This window comes from Eulemur rufifrons, chromosome 3 (assembly GCF_041146395.1).
Source record: "Eulemur rufifrons isolate Redbay chromosome 3, OSU_ERuf_1, whole genome shotgun sequence".
NCBI lineage: Eukaryota > Metazoa > Chordata > Mammalia > Primates > Lemuridae > Eulemur > Eulemur rufifrons.
Genome location: NC_090985.1, coordinates 2721328 through 2742051, shown reverse-complemented (window position 1 = coordinate 2742051; position 20724 = coordinate 2721328). Strand labels below are relative to the sequence as shown.

At 38.3% G+C, this 20724-nt stretch overlaps 1 protein-coding gene across 3 annotated transcripts in view; it reads left to right on the top strand.

Moving 5' to 3' along the window:
• EFL1 (elongation factor like GTPase 1) overlaps positions 1 to 20724 on the top strand; it is a 125206-nt gene that overhangs the window by 38132 nt on the left and 66350 nt on the right. For all 3 annotated transcript variants that reach the window (XR_011233156.1, XM_069465639.1, XM_069465638.1), the window contains one exon: positions 3704 to 3842. Coding sequence is in view for 2 of the 3 variants with exons in the window: in XM_069465639.1 (XP_069321740.1) it covers positions 3704 to 3842 (139 nt within the window). In the remaining variant the exon portion in view is untranslated. The remainder of the gene's footprint in view (positions 1 to 3703; positions 3843 to 20724) is intronic.

Here is a 20724-nt window from a genome sequence, read left to right as displayed (position 1 = left end):
TTTTTTTTTCATCCTTTACTCTCTGAACTGTCCAGATGAGTAAGAAATTGTAATATAGTGAAATAGTGATTTTTTTGAGCATGACACATTCCATGAGCATTCCACTTTATCTTCTGTGTGTAGTGTCTCTGCTCTTGGGGGGCTACGGGTTGAAATCAACTGCTTAAGTGTCAGATGTCTCAAGCAGGAATGATTAAATGATGGCACAAATGACTCCTTGTTTCAGTAGTCAGAGCCCATGAAACCTAATTCCAAGCAACTTTAAAAAAAAAAGGTGAAATATTTCAGACCTACCCCAGAAGTAACCTCTACCCAGAATTTGTGTTTATCCTTTGTATTATTTTTATGTTGCTGTACATTACATATTGCAATAAATTTAGCAGCTTAAAAACAATATGCATTGTATCATCTCACAGTTTCTGTGGGTGAAGAGTCCAGGCATGGCTTAGCTGGGTCACAAAGCTGCAACCAAAGTGCAGACCAGGCTACGTGCTCATCTGGAGGATTGACTGGGGAAGAATCTGCTTCCAAGCTCACTACGGTTGTTGCCAGAATTCTTATCTTTGCACCTGTAGGACTGAAGGCCCCAGATTCTTTCTGGCTGCTGGCTGCCCTCATCTCCTAGAAGCCACCTCCAGTTTCATGTGGACTTTGCCAACTTGGAGGCTTACTTCATCAAGCCTTCAAGGAGATTAGAATGAGTCTACGTGCAAGGCAGTCTTGTGTGATGTCACATAAGCATAGAGTAGCATCCCACCACTTTTGCCATATTCCGTGCGTTAGAAGCAAGTCGCGGGTCCTCCTCACACTCAGGAAAGGAGATACACAAAGGCATGAACTCCAGGAGGCAGGAGTTTTGGGAGGGGCGCCTTTAATCTGTTTGCCACATCCTTCTCTTGCTTTTCTTTATAGTTTTACAACCTGTGTATGCATTTCCAAAGAATTATTGTCACATTTCCATGTTTTTGAACTTTGCATAAATGGAATCTTACTGTAGTTATTTTCTACAAGTTATTTTCTACAAGTTATTATTTTTTTTTTTTTACTTAACATTGTGAGATTAATCTATATTAATGCCTATTCCTGTAGTTCATTTATTGTTCACTGCTGCATAGGATTCCATTATATAAATATACATGTTACTTATACATTTTTACGTTACTGTATATTTGGGCTGTTTTCATTTTTTGCTAATCTAAACAATGCTGCCTTGAATATTTTTGTGCATATCTCCTTGTGCACATTTGTAAGAAATTCTAGGGAATACACCTCCAGTGGAGTTGCCTGCGTAATCTCTACCTTAACAGGATAATTCCAATGTATCCTCTAGAGTAGTTTTGATTTACACTCCCAACAGAAGTGTTTAACAGTTCCAGTTATGCCACATCCTCACTAAAATTTCGTATTGTTAGGCTTTTAATTTTTGCCAATCTGGTGAGCATGATAAGGTGTTTTATAGTATTTTAATTTACATTTTCCATATTCTTTTAATATGTTTATTGATCCATCATGTTTTCTCCTGTGAAGATATCTCTTTGGGTCATTTCCCTATTTTTCTATTGTGCTACTTTTTAAAAATATTGGTTTTTAGATGTCCTTTGTATATTCTGGATACTAATTCCTTGTCAGTTTAAGTTTTGCAAATTTACTCTCCAGCTTGGGACTTGTGTTCACTTTCTATTTGGTACCTTTTAATGTACAGAAGTTCTTAATTTTAATGTGATTGAATTCATCAATATTTTATGGGTTTTGCTTTTTGTATCTTAAGAAAATGAAAATTAGGACTAAAGTCACAAAACTCTCTTCTGTGTTTCCTTCTAAAGTTTAATGTTTTGCTTTTGATGTTTAAATGTTTAATTTAGTGTTTGCATATGGTCCAAAGACGGAATTCAGTTTCATTTTTTCCCCCATACAGATAACCCGGTTTTCCAACATCATTGAATAGTCCGTCTTAATCCGTTAATCTGTTTTGTCACCTCTGTCATAGGTCAGATTTTACATGTGCATGGATCTGTCTCTGAACTGTTAAATTCCATTTTTTCATCACTGTCTTTATTCACTACTGTCTTCATTTCTAAATGTTTCACAAATCTCTCTACCCTGTTTGTTGTTGTTTTTTTGTTTTTGTTTTTGGTCAGTGTCTTGTTTATTCCTAACTTTTTGCTCCTCTGTGTAAAGTTTACAGTCAGCTTGTCAGTTTCCATGAAAAACCCTGCTGAAACTTGGATTGGAATTACTTTAAATCAGTATGTCTATTTGGCGTGAATCAACATTTTGCAACACAGCATCTTTCCATTCATTAATGTATTAAGTTTATCTGTCCATTTACTTAGGGCATTTTTAATGTTTTTCATTAAAATTTTATAGTTTTCTCTATGTAGGTTTTTTAGTCACTTTTGTTAGACTTATTCCTAGCTATCTTATATTTTTGTTATTCTAAAAGTTACTGTTTTCAAAGTATTTTCTGTCTGTTGCTAATCTTTAGAAATATAATTAACTTTTGTAAATTGATCTTGTATCTTTGCCACCTTGCTAAGCTGTCTTTTTTTTTTTTTTTGTAATTTTAAGTGGGTGGTCATATTTTCTGGATAATTCTATTTCTTTATATCCGATTCTTATGTTTTTTATTTCTTTCCAACCCCTCTTTAGAGCTACCCTGTAGAATTGTCATTGTATCAGACCATGTATTAGTACATTTAGATGTAGCATGTGCCTGAAAGGCCATCATTTTCATGAAGTTTCCGAGGCTCCCCTAACACAGCAGCCTCTCCTTCCTTTGAGCCTTTGTGGATTTACTTGCCTGTGCTACGTTTTTTGTCAGTCACTCTACGCTTGTGATGTTAGTTATCTTTGTAGATGTTGTGTCTTAGACATTTTTTCTCTTCATAGCACTAGCAAAGCACCTTAGGCCATTGGGCACCAAGGATAGGCTGTTGCTTGATTGAAATGCTTTCTGGGTACTTGCATTTATATGGAGAACATATTTCTTTTGAGCGGACTTCACACAGCTCAAAACTTGAATCATTTAAGATATGTCCATAAGAATGAATGTGATGTAGGGGAGCTCATAAATCTGTTACACTTGTGGCATGCGTTTGCCATGTGTGTTGCAGTGTTTCGCAGCACCCTCTCTCCAGATGAACAACGCGGCATACGATAGCAGCTGTTTGGCCTTTTTCATGGCACTTTTATTACATTTAACTACTCTTCCAAAGCTCTTTTCATGTGTTACTTGGTATTAGCATCAACCCTTGTTGAATACGTGAAGAACATTATAATAAGAGTAAAACGATTTTAAATGATAATAGTAATAATGAATGTTCAAATAATAGCACAGTAGTTGCCAGAACTGGTACAGCACACACGGTTCACATCTGTAACTGGCAAATGGCTGTGAGCATCAGCTAAAGTGGTGCTGCAGGTCATGACAGAATTTATATTACTTAGCTATAAAGTTTATGATTAAATGGGAATCTGGGCAATTTTTTAACATTTGAGAGATTTCAGTATTTCAAATTTTGTTTATAAAGTGAGACATTTTTTATTACACTATTTTAAATTTGCATGTTTCAGGTTTACATGAAGTGTGACTGTACCACATCTTACTGATGAATAAAAATAACTTTGATACCAGTTAATGTAGACACCAGTTAATGCTTTCAAATGCCTCCTAACTTGTCTTCGATCATGTTTCTTTGCCCAGGTACCATTAGGCTTCTCAGCTCCACCAGATGACTTCCCCCCAGTCCCCCACATGGCATACTGTACTCTGGAAAACCTGTATCTTCTGATGGGAAGGGAACTGGAAGAGCTAGAGGAGGTACCTCCAGGAAACGTGCTAGGTATGACGATGTGTTGTGTATTATACCTCTCTTCCATTCTGAGAGATTACCTAACATGTCACTAAAAAATTAGTGAGATTTTTGAAGGGAATGACTTTGATCTCTTCTTTAGTTTGGTAATTTTCTTCTGGTATCTTTTCTTAGTGCATTTGAGTAACAACATGTGGATCAATTACTTGCTATGAATTATGGTAGCTCTGTTTTAAAAATGCAATCTATAATCCCAGCACTTTGGGAGGCTGAGGCAGGATGATTGCGTGAGCTCAGGAGTTCAAGACCAGCCTGGGAATCATAGTGAGACCCTCTCTCTACAAAAATAAAAATAAATATAAATTAGGTGGGCACAATGGCTCATGTCTGTGGTCCCAGCTATATAGGAGGCTGAGGTGGGAAGATCTCTTGAGCCTACGGGTTCAAGGGTGCAGTAAGCTTGGGTGATCACTGCACTCCAGCTTGGGTGACACAGCAAGACCCTGTGTCTTAAAAAAAATATATACTGCTTGAATAATCTGTTCATGCTCTATCCTAAGCCATGGTTCCATTTATTTGAAAATAATAGTGGGAATTCCTGCTCATGTAAAGTGAGTCCAGATGGCAAAGACATTTCTGGTTGTACAGATTTGATTCTAAATTGTTGGAAACTATTCTGATGTAAAGGCCTGTTTAAACTCATAGCTTTTTTTCTTTCAATGTTTTTTATCCTTAGAGTATTGCTTTACTAACAGTACTTAATTATCATTTTATATCTATAAATATTATTCTTCATCTCCTTAATGTTACTGCTTGCTTGACTTCTGTCTCTCATGTTCAGAGGTCACTTTTTGAGGTCCTTAGTGCACCTCTAAAGACTCAGATTAAGAAATTTCTTAAGAAATTGCTTGGGCTGAGAATTCTCTTTTACTTTTAGAGAAAAAGTCTAAGCTATTGCTCCAGAATAACTATTGGTTTGTCTAGATTTTGTGGACTTTAATCCAAGAAATTTGCCAAAGCATTTTGCTGCTTTTCTCCGGGGATTTATTTTAAAATTCTTTAAAAAATTTTTTTTGGCATGCAGTTAGAATTCCTAGCTTCTCATCAGTGCTACCTGTTCTCTTCCATCCCTTTGGAAAATGCCATTGAACCTTAACAGTCAGTATAATTTTATAAGTTACCACAGCCAACTTTGTCAGAAAGGACATTGGAATAAGAATGGAAAACATGCTACTTTTGTTCTTAAGCCTTCCCTGGGATTACTGTATTGCTCAGACTAAATCCAATTTGTTTCTTTTTTTTTTTTTTTTTTTTTTTTTGTTGAGACAGAGTCTCACTTTGTTGCCCAGGCTAGAGTGAGTGCCGTGGCGTCAGCTTAGCTCACAGCAACCTCAGACGCCTCGGCTTAAGCGATCCTACTGCCTCAGCCTCCCTAGTAGCTGGGACTACAGGCATGCGCCACTATGCCCGGCTAATTTTTTCTATATAGATTTTTAGTTGTCCATATAATGTCTTTCTATTTTTAGTAGAGACGGGGTCTCGCTCAGGCTGGTCTCGAACTCCTGACCTCGAGCAATCCACCCGCCTCGGCCTCCCAGAGTGCTAGGATTACAGGCGTGAGCCACCGCGCCCGGCCCAATTTGTTTCTTAAATGGAACATGAGGTAGAAGGTCTCCAGCATGATGCTCAAGTAAGAGAAAAGGTATTCTGTTGAGTGAGTGGTTTTTGTACTGTCTCCTCTAGTTAAGGCCCAGTGTTTGTGCTCTTCCCCAGTAGACATAGGGAACTTGGCATGCATTAGTTTCTGGTTTCTTTCTTTCTGTTGCTAAATTTCTAGATGCCAGCCAGGACTGAGGTTAAGTGGTGTGTAAGGAAGGAAACCGTTTCTCTCTCTTCTGTCTCCCAGGACAGCCTTGGCTCTGTCTGGCATCTGCTACAGGGAGACCTACTGCAAGCTAAAACTTTTCATTTCTTCTTGGAGAAAAGAGATATATCTCACTCTCTTTTTTTGACCTTTCAAAAAAGTGGGGCGGTGGTAGGACCTGGGGTGAGGGTAAAGGTGAGTAAACATTTGTTTACCAAATTTATCTACGTGAGACTAAGCCAGATGACACCCACTTTGGTGCAAAATGAATTGAGAAGGAAAAGCCAGGTTTATTTTCTAGAAGAATCAGGGTTGTATTTAGCTGCAGGTAACTAAAAAACCAACTGTGTATTCTTAAACTTCACTCAATAGAAAAGCCCAAGGGTAGACAGTCCAGGGCTGGTGTGATGGCTCTCCTGTGTCATGAGAGAGCCAGGTCCCTTCTGCCTGCCTGCTTTGCAGACCTCAGCGTGCAGCTTTTGTCCCCAGGAAACCAAGATGGCTCCTGTAGCACCACCACATTCCTCACAGGCAGAGGGCACAAGGGCCACGGCCTTCTAACAGGATTCATGTTTTTGTTTGGGAATAAATGCCCTCTCTGGTGACTTCAGTGTGCATCCTCATTTTTGTAGTTTTGTCATATGCCCACCTCTAGCTGCAGGGGAGGCCTGGGATTGAGTGTTGAACTTTTCACAGCCTCTACATTTAAGGGAAGGGATATTGGGGTTGTGAATGGTTTTCAGATAGCCAGTCCACAGTGTCAGCTGCCCTCCCCATGGGTTCACCTGGGGAAGCCTGAGGCCCCTCCAGGAAGGTCCCTTTTCGTTACGTTAAGGAGAAAGTCCACCAGAAGGATTATAACATTGAAGGAGTTGGAACCCAGCCAGCCACTTTGATTTGCATTTTGAATTGAAATATATAGTAATTGTTTTACTTCTATTAATCCAAATCTAATTGAGTCCCCTGCATGACGAGAAAGCATGGATATACCAAAATGCTGGTAATAGTTTTGCCACTAACTAGTTATGTGACCTCAGGCCAATTGCATAACCTTATTGGGCTTGTTTTCCCAAATGATTTGGACTAGAGTGATGATTCCTGATATTTCTTATGGTAGGAATAGAACAGGCACATTTAATTTTTTTTTTATCAGAAGACTATTTATAGATTCCCAGGGATTCTTTTATTATATTTATCATAACTTTTATTTATAATATATCCTAAACTTTAAAGATAAAGCATTAAATAACATTGTATAGAGTACATTTTATTGCTCTAGCTATAAAATATTAACAAAATTGCATTTTGTACACTTTGTTTGTAACATACAAACAAAATTAAAGTTTAAAATTGCCGTTATATGATGGCAGGTTGACATCCCAGTGGGAATAGAGTGAGGTGAAAATTCTTAGTACTCATGTCATGAAAATCTTGCCTGGATCATGTCAGTATCCCAATGCCTGGAAAAAAATTCTAAACTAGATTATCTCCAAGATCCCTTCTAGCTGTTAACTTTTCAGGCTATGTTTCTAAAGAAAAACCTTATTTCATTAATTATACTATTTCCCCTCTGGTGTTCACTGGAAGGAACGGTAAATGTTTTACTATGGTTACTTGATTGGATTGATAACCGTTTAAATGGCTTCATCAAATATCTTGAACTAATTACCAGCCTCAGAGTCATAGAATTACCTTTTCAGGGAAATTTCACTTATTCATTGATTAAAAACCTGGAGCGTATGTTAACAGTAGCAGCAGCAGTTTCGTAAACCAAGGTGTTTAATAAAAGCAACTTTTCAAAGCTAGCAGTAAGTCTCAGCAGGACAGAAGAGGCAACCAGGGAGTCTGGTGTGAGGTGAGAGGCATGCGGCCCAAGGGAAGCCGGGGTAGTGAGTGCCGAGATTCCAGCCATCAGGTTGCTGGAGTGAGTTGACTGAGACCATATGCCAGCACAGTTTTTTTTTTTTCTTTGAAACACATTTGTCTTCTCAGGTGGGTTTGAAATGGAAAGAATAAGATGGCTGCAATTTGGCTGATGTAATCTGTATGTTCTAGTTACCTATTGCTGCATAATAAACCGCTCAAAGCCTACTGGCTTAAAATAAAGATAGCTTTTATTTTTCCATGCATCTGCAGTTGGGCATGGTTTGGTGGAAACAGCTTGTCTCTGTTTCACATGGTGTCTGTTGAGGTGGCTCAAAGCCTGGGGACTAGGATCATATGAAGGCTCTTTCATGCACATGTCTGGAGCTTGATGCTGGTTGCCGGCTGGGACCTTGGCTGGAAGTGGGACTGAGGCTTTTCCATATGGCTACTTGGCTTTCTTACAGCATGGTGGCCAGGTTTCATGGGTGAGCGTCCAATATGGAGAGCCGGGAGGACGCTGTATCACCTTTTATGACGTAGCCTTCAAAGCCATCAGCCTCACTTTTGCCACATTCTGTCTGTTAGAAGTGAGTCACTAGGACTGGCCGGTATTCAAAGGGAGGGAACTAACTCCACCTTTTGATGGGAGGCATGTCAGAGTATTTGTGGATATGTTTTAAAATGACCACACTGCTAATCATAATTTCTTGTTTCCTTTTGCATTTTAGCAGGCCCGTGGCAAGACGCGTATCACAAATTAAGACACAGAGATGTTCATAGTGATCAGGGCAGGCCCATAAACTCCATCTTTTTTTCACTTTTGTTAAAGTAGCGAAAAAGTTGTAGTTCCTATTTAATAAGAAAATAGTAGAGAGTGATATGATTGATACCCATATGCTTTTCATCAGAAATGATACACAGAGTCAGTAAATTTATCAAGTGCAGATGGAAATTTTTGTTGGAAAAGGAAATGAAAATATTATATGGCATTCTTGGACAATTCAATGTTTTGTAGTCAAAGTCTAAAGGAAAGTTCTTTTACTGGCACTTGAAAAATGCAGATTTCACATTTGAACTCGGCAGTAACTCACTAGGAAAGCTTATACATGCTGATAAGTGTGGCATAGATTTTGTGGTCTGGAAATAGTTGATTTAAAGTTTAAAAATCATTTAATTCCAACCTGATGTTTATAGAGTTGGTGTAGATGGGACCAAAGAGCCCTCACCGTGTTTAATACACAATTGCCTTTTGTTCAATTCCCTACTGAGAATATCTCTAAAAATAAATGTTTGCTACAGGCTCCTATTAAAATGTGGAGGGAAATTGAATTAGGATTCCAAATCTTTAACCTTTTCATATACTCTTTTAGATCTCTTCCATATGGGTAAATCTTTAAAAGTTCAGGGGCATATTCTGAAAGGAAACATGATATTCCTCTTTTCACAGCATGAGAAAAATAAATATTAATTAGCCTTTTTCTGAACTGGTTTTAGTTCTGCCATGGTGGTTTGCTGGGTCGATAAGAAGTCATTGTCAATAATCATTGTAGACTGAATGAAGAGTGTGTGTGTGGGGGGGGGGGGGGGGGGCGCACGCGCGAATCCTTAGTCGTGGGGTAGCCTAGGAATCAGAACACTTTGAACAGTTTTACTGGCAAATTTGATTTAATTTATTTCAAGGAAAATCTTAACAGTATTTGTTTCTTAAGACTTTAGGATACTTTTGTAATACTTTAAATTCACTTCTAGTGAGTTTCTTTTAAATGTACTTTATTATCAACATTTCCACTTGGAGAGAATTTATTTTACAGTAAAAAAAAAAACTAACAGTCACTTCTTAGTTTTAACTAATTTTAATGGTTTGTTTTCCTTTTATAGATAATAATTTTATTCTGCTCTTTCCCAATAGTTACGTCTTACTTCTTTTTATTTTCATATTGCTTATAAAGAATAGTTATAGTTGTTACTCTGTCTAGTTGCTCCTGACTTTAATTGAAGTGTCTCCAATGTCTTAGCTTTAGGTTTGCTGATGCCCGTTGATTCATGATATTTCTTATTTATTGTGCTAGGAAAGTATTCTTTAAAAAAAAGAAAAAATTAGAGCTCAGTGTAGTGGTTCATGCCTATAATCCCAGCAACTTGGGAGTCTGAGGCAAGAGCATTGCATGAAGCCAGGAGTTTGAAATCAACTTGGGCAACAGAGCAAGACCCTGTTTCTAAAAAGATGAAAAAAATTAGCCAGGCATGGTGGTATGCGCCTATAGTCCCAGCTACTCAGGAGGCTGAAGCAGGAGGCTTGAGCCCAGGAATTCATGGTTACAGTGAACTGTGATTGTGACACTGTATTCCAGCCTGAGCAACAGAGCAAGACCCTACCTCTAAAAAAAATAAATAAATAAAAATTTTTTAAGATCAGGAATGGATACTGAATTTTATTGATGCATTCTCAGCATCTGAAGACAAAGTTATAGTTTTTCACCGTGCTATAATTGATGTCATAAGTCACATTTAATTTCCTGGTTATTAAGATGTCCTTGCATTCCTCGGGGAAAAAAGAAGGCGCTTGATAATTACATATTCTTACTAGCATTTTATCCAGATTTTTCTTATATAGTAAGTAAAATTGGCCATTATTTTCTTGGTATCATAATACCAAAATGAAAAGCTTCCGTCTTTTCTACCCTCCAGGGCCACACTGTTCAACTGGTAGCCACTAGCTCATTCAGTTATTTAAATTTAAATAGATTGGAATCAAATAACATTAAAAGTCACACTAGCCACATTTCGAGTGCTCAGTAACCATGTGTGGCTAGTGGTTACCATATCAGAAGATGCTGCTCTAGAGAAATTTGTATATAATGTGAGAGTTATTTTTCCTTTGAAAGTTTTGAAATAGTTCATTTGTAAAATTTATGCTAGGTGCATAAAATGATTCTTTCAGTGTGGTATCCTTTATCTTTCTCATTTCCAATTCTCTGTTTTATTGCTTGATTTATTTATTATAAAAGTTTGTCCTTTTTATTTTAATGTTATAGCTCTTACATATGGTTAATGTTTCGAAGTTCTTTTTAAAAGATAACTTTTAATGTAGTGCAAGCCATAATATAGGTCCATTTGAAAATGCAGATAACTTAAATAAAAGATATCTCTTACTATAGGGATAACTACCAGTCATTTTCTGTCCCTATATGAGCATATTTGTTTAAAACTATAGTAAAAAAACACAATGTAAAATTTACCATCTTAACCATTTTAAGTGAATAATTCAGTAGCATTTTTATTAAAAAGAATCATACCCTGTATTGTTTTAACCTGTATATTTTTCTCTTAGGGATAATCCCTTCTCTGAATATCTATCACTTCCCTCTTTTTGTTTAACTACATTTGTTATACCTCTCAGAACAGTGTAAAATAGCGGTGCGATAAGAATCTTTGTTTTATTCCTTATGTTAGAGGAATTTATATATATATATATACACACATATATATATTACCCTGAGATTTGAGCTAGATAATCTTTATAATGAAAAGAAAGTATCTTCCTGTTTCTATTTACTAGGTTAATTTTTAAAATGTGGATAGATGTTGAGATTTATCATCTGGTCTTTTCTACATCTTTTGGATGATATATATGGTTTTTCTCTTTGACCTACTTAGCCATGAATCATATTGACACATTTCCTAATATTGAACCAATTTTGTATTCCTGGAATAAACTATTCGATGCATGTATTTCAAATATGTTACTGAGCAATGAATTCAGTTTGTTGGTAGTTATGTAAAATGTTTATAAGTTTGGTCTATAGTTTTTTGTGTACATTTATTTTATATTTGTGGAGTATAGATATCAGCATTAAACTAGCCACATGAAATAATTAAGAAATTAGGCCAAGTGTGGTGGCTCACACCTATAATCCCAGCACTCTGGGAGGCCAGGGCAGGAGGATCACGTGAGGCCAAGAGTTTGAGACCAGCCTAGGCAACACAACAAGACCTTGTCTCTACAAAAAAAAAAAAAAATTAAAAAATTAGCAGTCACGGTGGCTTGCACTTGTAGTCCTGGCTACCTGGGAGGAGAAGGCAGAAGGATCCCTTGAGCCCAGAAGTTTGAGGCTGCAGTGAGCTGTGTTCACACCACTGCATTCAGCCTGGGTGACAGGGCAAGACCCTGTTTTAGGAAAGAAAGTAATTAGGGGATGGTTTTCATTGTTTTCTACTATGTTTAAATGGCATAGGAATTTTCTGGTCCCTAAAATTTTTTATATTAACACCCATGAAACCAGCTATACCTGGTTGCTTATCAAGGTTGTGATTTGATATTGTCTTCAATTGTTATTGTCCTTTTCAGGTTCTTTTTACTGTTCCTTATATCAGTTTTGGTACAAACTTCATGCTCATAGATAATCAGATTGATTATCCTGTTCATTTACATAGTATTAATATTGGTTATAATGACAACATTTAACATCTCTTAATGCTTACTGTGTGTTAGAAATTGTCCTAAATATTTAGGAGTGATTATTGTATTTACTCCCTGCCAAATCAGATAAATACAGTTTACAGATGGGAAAATTGATGCTCACCAGATTAAGTAAACTGTAATAATACATGTTAAGAAAGCTGGGATATTTATCTGCTTCTGTATCTGTGGTTATTTAATATTGTTTGTTTCTATATTATTTAGGTTTTTTCCTTTTCTCTGGATCAGTCTTGTTGTGATTTGTTATATTGTATCTTTCCCTCTATCCTTAAATAATCAATTCTTTATATAGTACAGTTCTTTTAGTACATTAATTAATGTAGCATCTTTAAGTTTTGCTTCCTGCTTATAAGTAGTTTTACTTTTTTTTTAATTTAGGAGAATTAGTTCATTTCTTTTTTAAATGAAAGCATTTGTAGCCAGAATCTTACTACAACTTTGGCTGAATTTTTAAAATTTTATATGCAGGATTCTCTTCATCATATGTTTATGTATACTCTAATTCAGCACTTTCCAGCCAGTGGACTGCAGTTGCACATTGCAGATGTGACAGGCCCTTGATCCCTGTATTCCCTTGAAACCACTGAACAGGTTCTGGAAAGGCAAGAACCCCCTTGCCTGATACCTCGGATCAGATTGTTAGCATGTACTTTGATAAAACACTTACTTTATGTAGGTTAAGAGGTATCTGTTAATTCTTTTCACTGACTGGCATAACTGGCTATGACTACATAACTTCTTTTGAATAGATAGATTAATATAGCTTCATAATTTGCCTCTCTAGACATTATATAAGAACAAAGGATTATTTGATGGGAATTTTCTTCCCTCCATCTCCAAAGAGTAAATATTCTTCTTTTACACTTAAATGGCACTTACAAGGTAGAGGCCAGATCATTGTGGGAGATGAAGCAAGAGATATTTGGAATAGTTTTTGCTAGAATTTGTCAGTTAAAGGAACAAAATGGGGTAGCTGAGTCAGGATAATGTAAGATTGTCCTGAGTAGAGTGTAAGAGGGACTATAGAGTATCCTAGACGGTTCAGAGCTTCTTTGGTGGCGTTTGGAGGAAATTCCACTGAGACCATCTTCTCTACAAATGCTAGGCCCTCTTGCCTTCTGGTTGGGAGAAAGGGGGCAGACTCACCTGTCCTAGAGCCACTTCCTGCACCCCCAGCTGATAGCTTTGTTGTAGTTTCTTCATTTCTGTCTGTGGTTTTGGCCCTACCAGTCCTATTCAGATGCAGTAGTTGAAAGACTAAACCGTCGTATTTAGAACTTGCACATACTAATGAAGAGGCTGCAGATCATATTCCACTCCAAAGATACACTGGAAACTTACTTGTGAGTTGAGTATTTAATTATCAGCACAGTTGTCATGCCAACACTGGGCAAGCCAGGGAGGCCAGAGCCTGGAATTTACTAACCAATAAGATGTCAGCAGGTCAAATGTCAGATATAGGAAGGAGGAAAGAGGGAGTGACCAAAGGTCAAGCTCAAGAAGCCAATGTTGAGACATTTGACCTTGATTTTTAGTAGTTTTAGCACATAACAGAATGGGGAAATAATTTGACTTTTATAAGTGGTTTAATGAAGGTTGGGAAGATATTCTTGGTGGTTCACCCAATAGCCTTCTTGTTGGTAAGATTAGATTTGATTTTTTTTCCAACAGACCAACCGATTATCAAAAGGGTTTTAAAGAAGGTTGAGAAATATACTCTCTTATACCCATAAATTAATACAGTCTCTTTGGAGTGCAGTTTGGCTCTGTGTATCAAGGGTTTTAAAGATAATCCCATCCTGAAAAATAATCATATTCTTTGGCCCAAAAGTGCTACCTTAGGAATTGATTTGGAGGAATAATAATTAATATTGTACATGAAGACTTAACTATGAGGATTTTTAAGTTTTAGGTCAAGGGTAAATTAGTTAAATAATTTTTTTTTTTTTTTTTTTTTTTTAATCAGTCTTGCTCTGTTGCCCTAGCTAGAATACAGTGACATCATCATAGCTCACTGCAACCTCAGACTCCTGGGCTCAAGTGATCTTTCTGCCTCAGCCTCCCAAGTAGCTGGGACTACAGGTGCATGCCACTGTTCCCTGCTAATTTTTCTATTTTTAGTAGAGACGGGGTCTCACCCTTGCTCAGGCTGGTCTCAAACTCCTGAGCTCAAGCAATCCTCCCACCTCAGCCTCCAGAGTGCTAAGATTACAGGTGTGAGCCACTGCGCCTGGCCTAGGTTTTTTTTAATTTCCAAAAAGAAAGGTATTTAAAGACTATGAGGATAGCTTGGGTGTAGGTGATTTTGAATAACAGTATGTATGAATTTTGAGTAGTGGCAGTAATTATGAAGACCTGACATGTCTTTTCAGAAAAGATAAAGTATACAATTAGGAGAAAGGTGATATTCATTGGAGAAACATGTTTCTGGTATTTTCTAAAACAGTGATCCCCAACCTTTTTGGCACCAGAGACCGGTTTGATGGAAGGCAATTTTTCCATGGACTGGGGGTGGGGTGTGGTGGTGGTACGGAGCTCAGGCAGTGATGTGTGGCCTGTATCCTAACAGGCCACGAGCTGGTACTGGCCCTTGGCCCAGGGTTGGGGACTTACAGGCATGACCTCGACGTGTGGCAGACACATTAGATGTGCAGTAATCAAGGAAATGCATTTTAAAATCTAAATGAGATATCTTTTCATAACCATTAAAATGACAAAATTGCTAAATCTGGCAATATTTTGTGTTACAAATATTAAGCAGTAGAAACATTTATAAACTAGTGATGTAAATGAGTACAGCCACTTTGAAGGATACTTGATGCCAAGGTACAGCAATTCCATTTCTAGGTATATATCTTAGAGAAACTTTAAGTGCACTCTTCAACAAGGAGATGTGTACAAGGATGTTTAATAGCACTGCTTACGCTTGCAAAAAAAAAGAAACAACCTAAATAGCTATTGACAGAAGAAGGGATAAGTAAATTATGGTGCAAAATGGAATATTATAGATGAGTGAAAATGAATGAACTACATTGTATGTATCAACTTTGGTCAGTCTCACAAATACAATGAATTTTGAAAACAAGTTGCAGACCATTTATATAAAGGTTAAAAACATGTAAATACTGTATATTGTTTAGGAATATATAACGTGATAAAAAGCAAATACACAGAAAGATAAACAGCAAGCTCAAGATAATGGTTTTCTTTAGAGAGGACATGACTGAAAAGGAATACATGAATACCAGTAAAGTTCGGTTTCTTAAAATGAATAGTGGGCATATATTGTCGGTTTTATTTTTCTTTTTACCTTTTTTGAATATCTTAAATATCATCTAATCTTTTTTGAGACTGGGTCTCGCTCTGTTGCCTGGGCTAGAGTGCAGTGGTCTCATCCATAGCTCAGTGCAGCAAACTCCTGGGCTCAAGCGATCCTCCTGCCTCAGCCTCTCAAGTAGCTGGGACTACTGGCATGTGCCACCATGCCCAGCTCATGTAAGTAAAAAAAAAAAAAAAAATTATAAGGGAAACAGCATTAATATCTTTCCCTGACATTGTTGATGCTGTCTTATGCAATTTATCCCATAGAATTGAATGGAGAGATAAAAAGTTTGTGATTTGGAAATAGGATATTCTGGGTTAAAATTCCAGCTCATCTGCTTTTTAGCTTTGCAGCCTTGGGGAACAGTCCTCTCTGATCCTTAGTGTCTTCATTTGCAAGATGAAGATCGTGGAAGGCAGCTGTGAAGATCCCGTGGGATAATTCACATTATTTTACTTCAAAAATACGAAAAGGTGAAATGTTAATTAAGTAACATGTTTTTACTATTGATTTCCTTGGGAAATATTATTGTTAATTAATAGACCTCCAAAAGTCACACACAGAAAGAAAATCATAAGTGAAGCAATTAATTATGAAGATTCAAGAATGCTTTTCACTTTAAAAATCGTATCATTTATTTAAATGCAAATCTTTTTATCTAATTAAAAAATTCAAATAGGCTACCAGAAACATTCTGGGGGAAAGTACTCTTGTTCTAGTGAAGCTGATCTGAAAGATGTCCTTCAGCAGTATATATCGAAAAGGAATCAGATGTACTAGCTATTACTGAAACACTCTGACTCTCCCCCCAGTTCCTAGTTATTCAAAGTTACAAAACCTCAAAACCTTTGGTAGCCTCTTCAAGAGAAAGCTTGAGATAGCAGAGGTGATAAAGGAGTGAGTTTCCCTGAGAAGAAGGGCCAAAGGGGTGAATCCTTGAAACCCCTGAATTGTCCACATTGATGTTGGAGCCCCACTCCTGTTGTGGGTTGGAGTGTGACTCCAGAAGTAGACCTTTTGGAGAATGAGGAATGGGTGAGGCAGAAGCTGTGGCTTACAAGTTGGAGGAGAGAGAGTTTTCAACTGAGAAGCATATGTACAAGCTTAGACACAAAGTGAAGAAGGAAACAGACAGGAGTTACATTTTGTCCCAGATTCTTCCGTGAGAGGCCATGTGCCTGGTCAGCAAGGCCATGAGCTACATGGGGGTAGCTTCAGAGCAAAGGTTTGAATTCTTTTTTTGCAAGAAGTTATTAACTATAAAAATGGGTATATATTCTTCTAAAATGATATTCTGAAAAAATAGTGGTTCACAGATAGAAAGCAGACCACGAATTTGCAGTATAATTTGTTTTCTTAAAATAAAAGGAAATATGTTATTATTTTTAAGCTGTCATTTGCAAGGAAAATTAGTTGAACCTCCAGAATTATATTAAGAGCAGTAGGAGTTGAAATCATGTAGATTCTTCCCTGGAGCAAAATAATACTGTGGTCTTTTAAAAAGCACTTGGCCTTTTTCCAGTTTTATGACTGAGGAGAGGATTCAGTTCGTCTTTTACTCTGGAAGGAAGTCCCTCTGTCCTTTGTAGATGAGCACTTAGTTTCTGCCTTTCTAACAGTTCATACATGCTGATTTGGGGAGGAAGACTAACTGCAGATTGCTCAGGGACTGAGTCTTCTCAGCCTTCACACTGAATTGTTCCTTGGTTGAAGATCTCTTGGTGTTCAGTGTGTACTGGGTGAGTGGATGGTTCAGTTAATGAATTAAGCTTAGGTGAGAGAATCCATGAGCAACCAGAAGCTACTTAGTGTTCATCATTTATTTCTTCAAAGTTTAAAATATTGTCAAGTACATAAGGAAGATAGAAATTATAGAAACTTTTTTTTAGAAGCGAACACATTTGCTTTTCATTATAAATACACAGGAATTTGGTAGGTGAGAGCCAAATTCTTTCTTGGTTTGAACAATTCTCATTAAAGAATATCAGGGTAGTGATGTTTTAATGGGATAAGATGATCCAGTTCCCAGAGCCAAGGTGATGTTATCACTGGAAAATCTTTGTTTAGCTCAGATAGTACACTGGTTCTCCCTCCCCTCGGTGTGTCCTCGGTGTTCTGGGAGGCTCATAGGTACATCCCAGACTGAAAAAGGCAAGGCTGTTTGATGTTCGAGAAGCAGAGATACTCTGCATCTCTTTTGGCTCTTTTCTCTGTGCCATGGTCCAGTCAACAGGAGAGCATTGTCCGAGGTTCTATAAAGACAAAATTGCCCCAGACGCTGTTTGAAGGCCCTTTCCAGGCTCCTGAGCTAAGGGTGTTCATGAGGGAAGGCAGAACTCAGCTGCCTCGTAGTCTGGAGTGCTCATCTGCCTGCAGTTGTTGCTTCGCACAGTGTTCTCAGAGGCGTGATGTATGGGACTGAAGCTCCACTCGTGCTTTCCCTCTTTTTTTTTTTACTTCCCTTATTCTCTACTGCATATTTGAACAGTTGTACTCTTTTCTTGCATCGTCCTTTGAGTGTTTTATGTTCTATAACTCTCATGTGCCTGGCTAAGCTCTTTTGAGGCACAGACCAGGTAACCCATAAGCTAGGCATTCGCAGATTTTTTTTCCAGATGCATAGGTGTTTTGCCAGCCGGTCAATCAAATAAACCTTTTCTCTGCCCCATTCCCTTCCCCACTGTTTCACTACCACTTGTGTCATTATTAAATTCCTGCAAATACTGTAGTTTGTTTCTGGGAACTGTTTTCTGTTCTTACATATTCGCCAATCTGATTTTGATGGTTTCAGTGATTCATTTTTGCATCTGGTTTTATACTAATAGTTTTAATAATTTTTTGGCCATTCTTAGACCTTTATTCTTCTATTTGAACTTGAAATCATTTCATCTCTTGAAATACATTAAATGTCTATGTTAATATCTTTTATTTATTTACAGAAGTAAATCATGATCATATTCTTTTACCAAAGCTCAGTAATATAGGAAAAACTATACAATTTACCTTCTTAGTGGTGATTACTACAGATTTTGTCAGTGTAATGTATATTCTTCCATACTTCGACCTATCCATAAACACATATACATACATATGTTCCTATAGCAAGAAATAATTTTTTTTTTTTTTTTTTTGTGACAGAGTCTCTCTTTGTTGCCTGGGCTAGAGTGAGTGCTGTGGCGTTAGCCTAGCTCACAGCAACCTCAAACTCCTGGGCTCAAGCGATCCCCCTGCCTCAGCCTCCTGAGTAGCTGGGACTATTAGGTGCAAGCCACCATGCCCGACTAATTTTTTGTTTCTGTTTTTAGTTGACTGGCTAATTTTTTCTATTTTTAGTAGAGATGGGGTCTCACTCTTGCTCAGGCTGGTCTCAAACTCCTGACCTCAAGCGATCCTCCCGTCTCAGCCTCCCAGAGTGCTAGGGTTACAGGCGTGAGCCACCACTCCTGGCCAGTAAGAAATAATTTTATGTGTGTGAATTTATAAGTTCATTAGGGACCTAAAGAAGCGGCTGCAGCTTAAACCCAGCGTTATGTTGTTCTGGTCTCTTTATTATCAAATAAATAATTTTAAACAGTTAAAATTATCCCAGTACTACTCTCTTTGAGGGAAATGCCCTTCCCATTTTCATGCAAGGTCTTTTTTGTGGACCCCAGGTCTAGCTATCTCAAATTGAGCCAGCAGGCAGCAGCCAAAACTGCTTTTGCCTGAGGGTCTTACCCGAAACAAAGACTTCTGCCTTTGGCCTTCTTAGTCTAGGGTGTTTGTAAAGCCCAGGATCTCTCTCTCTCTCTGACTCTCTCTCTTTTAAAAAAAAAAAAAAAACTTCTGGAGAGACCAACTGCTGTCTTAGTGACATAAATTAATTCTAATATACCTGGGTGGCCTTTAATCTAGTTCCATTTTTAAAGTTTCTGGCGTTTGGATGCCAGAAGTTTTCCCGTGTTGACACTGCCTTTCCCTAATGTTTACCTTTCCTTGGACTTGGGTTTTTATGGATAGAGGGATTTAAGGGAAGGAGAAAGGGATATCAGATGTCTTTGATAAGTCTTCCTTCCTCGGGATCCAAAATCTCTTAAAAAAAAAAAAAAATGCAATTTTTTACATGTAGTAAACTATTGTTTGTTTGCTCTAAAAAGTCAGTTTTGTTTGCTTTATTTTATGTCCTGACCATTCACTCACGTATATTTATTTCGTGCTCACTAATATGTTTCCTTCTGTACTGCTGGCTAGGTTAGGTTTCTTATACTGGGTGCTTAAATTTAATCTTCCAAATTACCTGTAGGCCGGTCGCAGTTCTGGTTCCAAACTCGTCAGTGAGGTAGCATCTTACAGGAGCAGCAGCACTAGGTCCGAGCTGTGGGACCTTTGGCAAGTTGGCCGCTTACGTGAATGTCCAGACCTGAGTCTCTATCCATATAAAATAAGCTTGAGTCAGATGATCTCTTATGGACTTTTGTTCTCCCTTAGTTGGTTTTCCAGGAACCTGCCTCACCTTCTGCACTGTCGCCGTCTTTCTAGGGCTTTTCCGTCCTCTTGTCAGTTGCTTCGCTGCTTGCGGTGTGCTCTTTGCCCTCCCCTCACCTGGGGATTGCTTCAGGTGACCTTCAGCCAGCCAGAGGTCCACAGGCCATTCGACATCGGGAATTCCAGCCCTCCGGAGACCTTTTCTCCCAACTCCGCATCCTAATTGGATGTAAAAGGACTGCCTACACTGGGCCTTGCCTCGGGAGATGTCTAGAACGGCTTTCTTGGACTTGAGCCAACTCAGAAGCATTGGCACTTTCTCGTTTACACTGGCCTTGATTTAGGGCAGAGGTTGAGTAGGCTGAAGTCCCCTCTGCGGAGCCAGCGTGGTGTGGTCAAAGGCATCCACCGCCAGTTGCGGCTCCAGCAAGGGCCACGGCTGTACCGAGGCGAACACCAGGGGGCAGCCTTGCCCACGGATTTTCATCAAACGAGGGAAAACGGGAACAAAGACGGGTTTCTCTGGGCGCGTGCGTGAGCCTGTGCTCCGCACCCGTGCTGTGTGTAAAATGTGCGGCCTGTAACTCTGTTTATGAAGCGTAGTAAGCTGTGGGGTGAAGGGCTATGAGTGCTGAGTGTATTTTGTGCTTGGCTGGGCTGAGGTTTTGTTAACACGGCCCGGATTCCTCAGTGTAGGCGCCGTAAACTGCATCCCCTTGTCTGGCCCCCAGCCTCGCACATGGCAGGCAGGCTGGGTTGTTGGAGGCTCGGGGATGACTGAATCGTTAATACAGAGAAGTTGACATTCGTTTAACTTGCTGTTTGAACCTGAAGAATGATTTCAAAACAGTCATTTAAATTTATTTTGGCCCTTTTTTTCTTTCCCCTTCCCCTCCCACCTCTCTTTCAAATACTA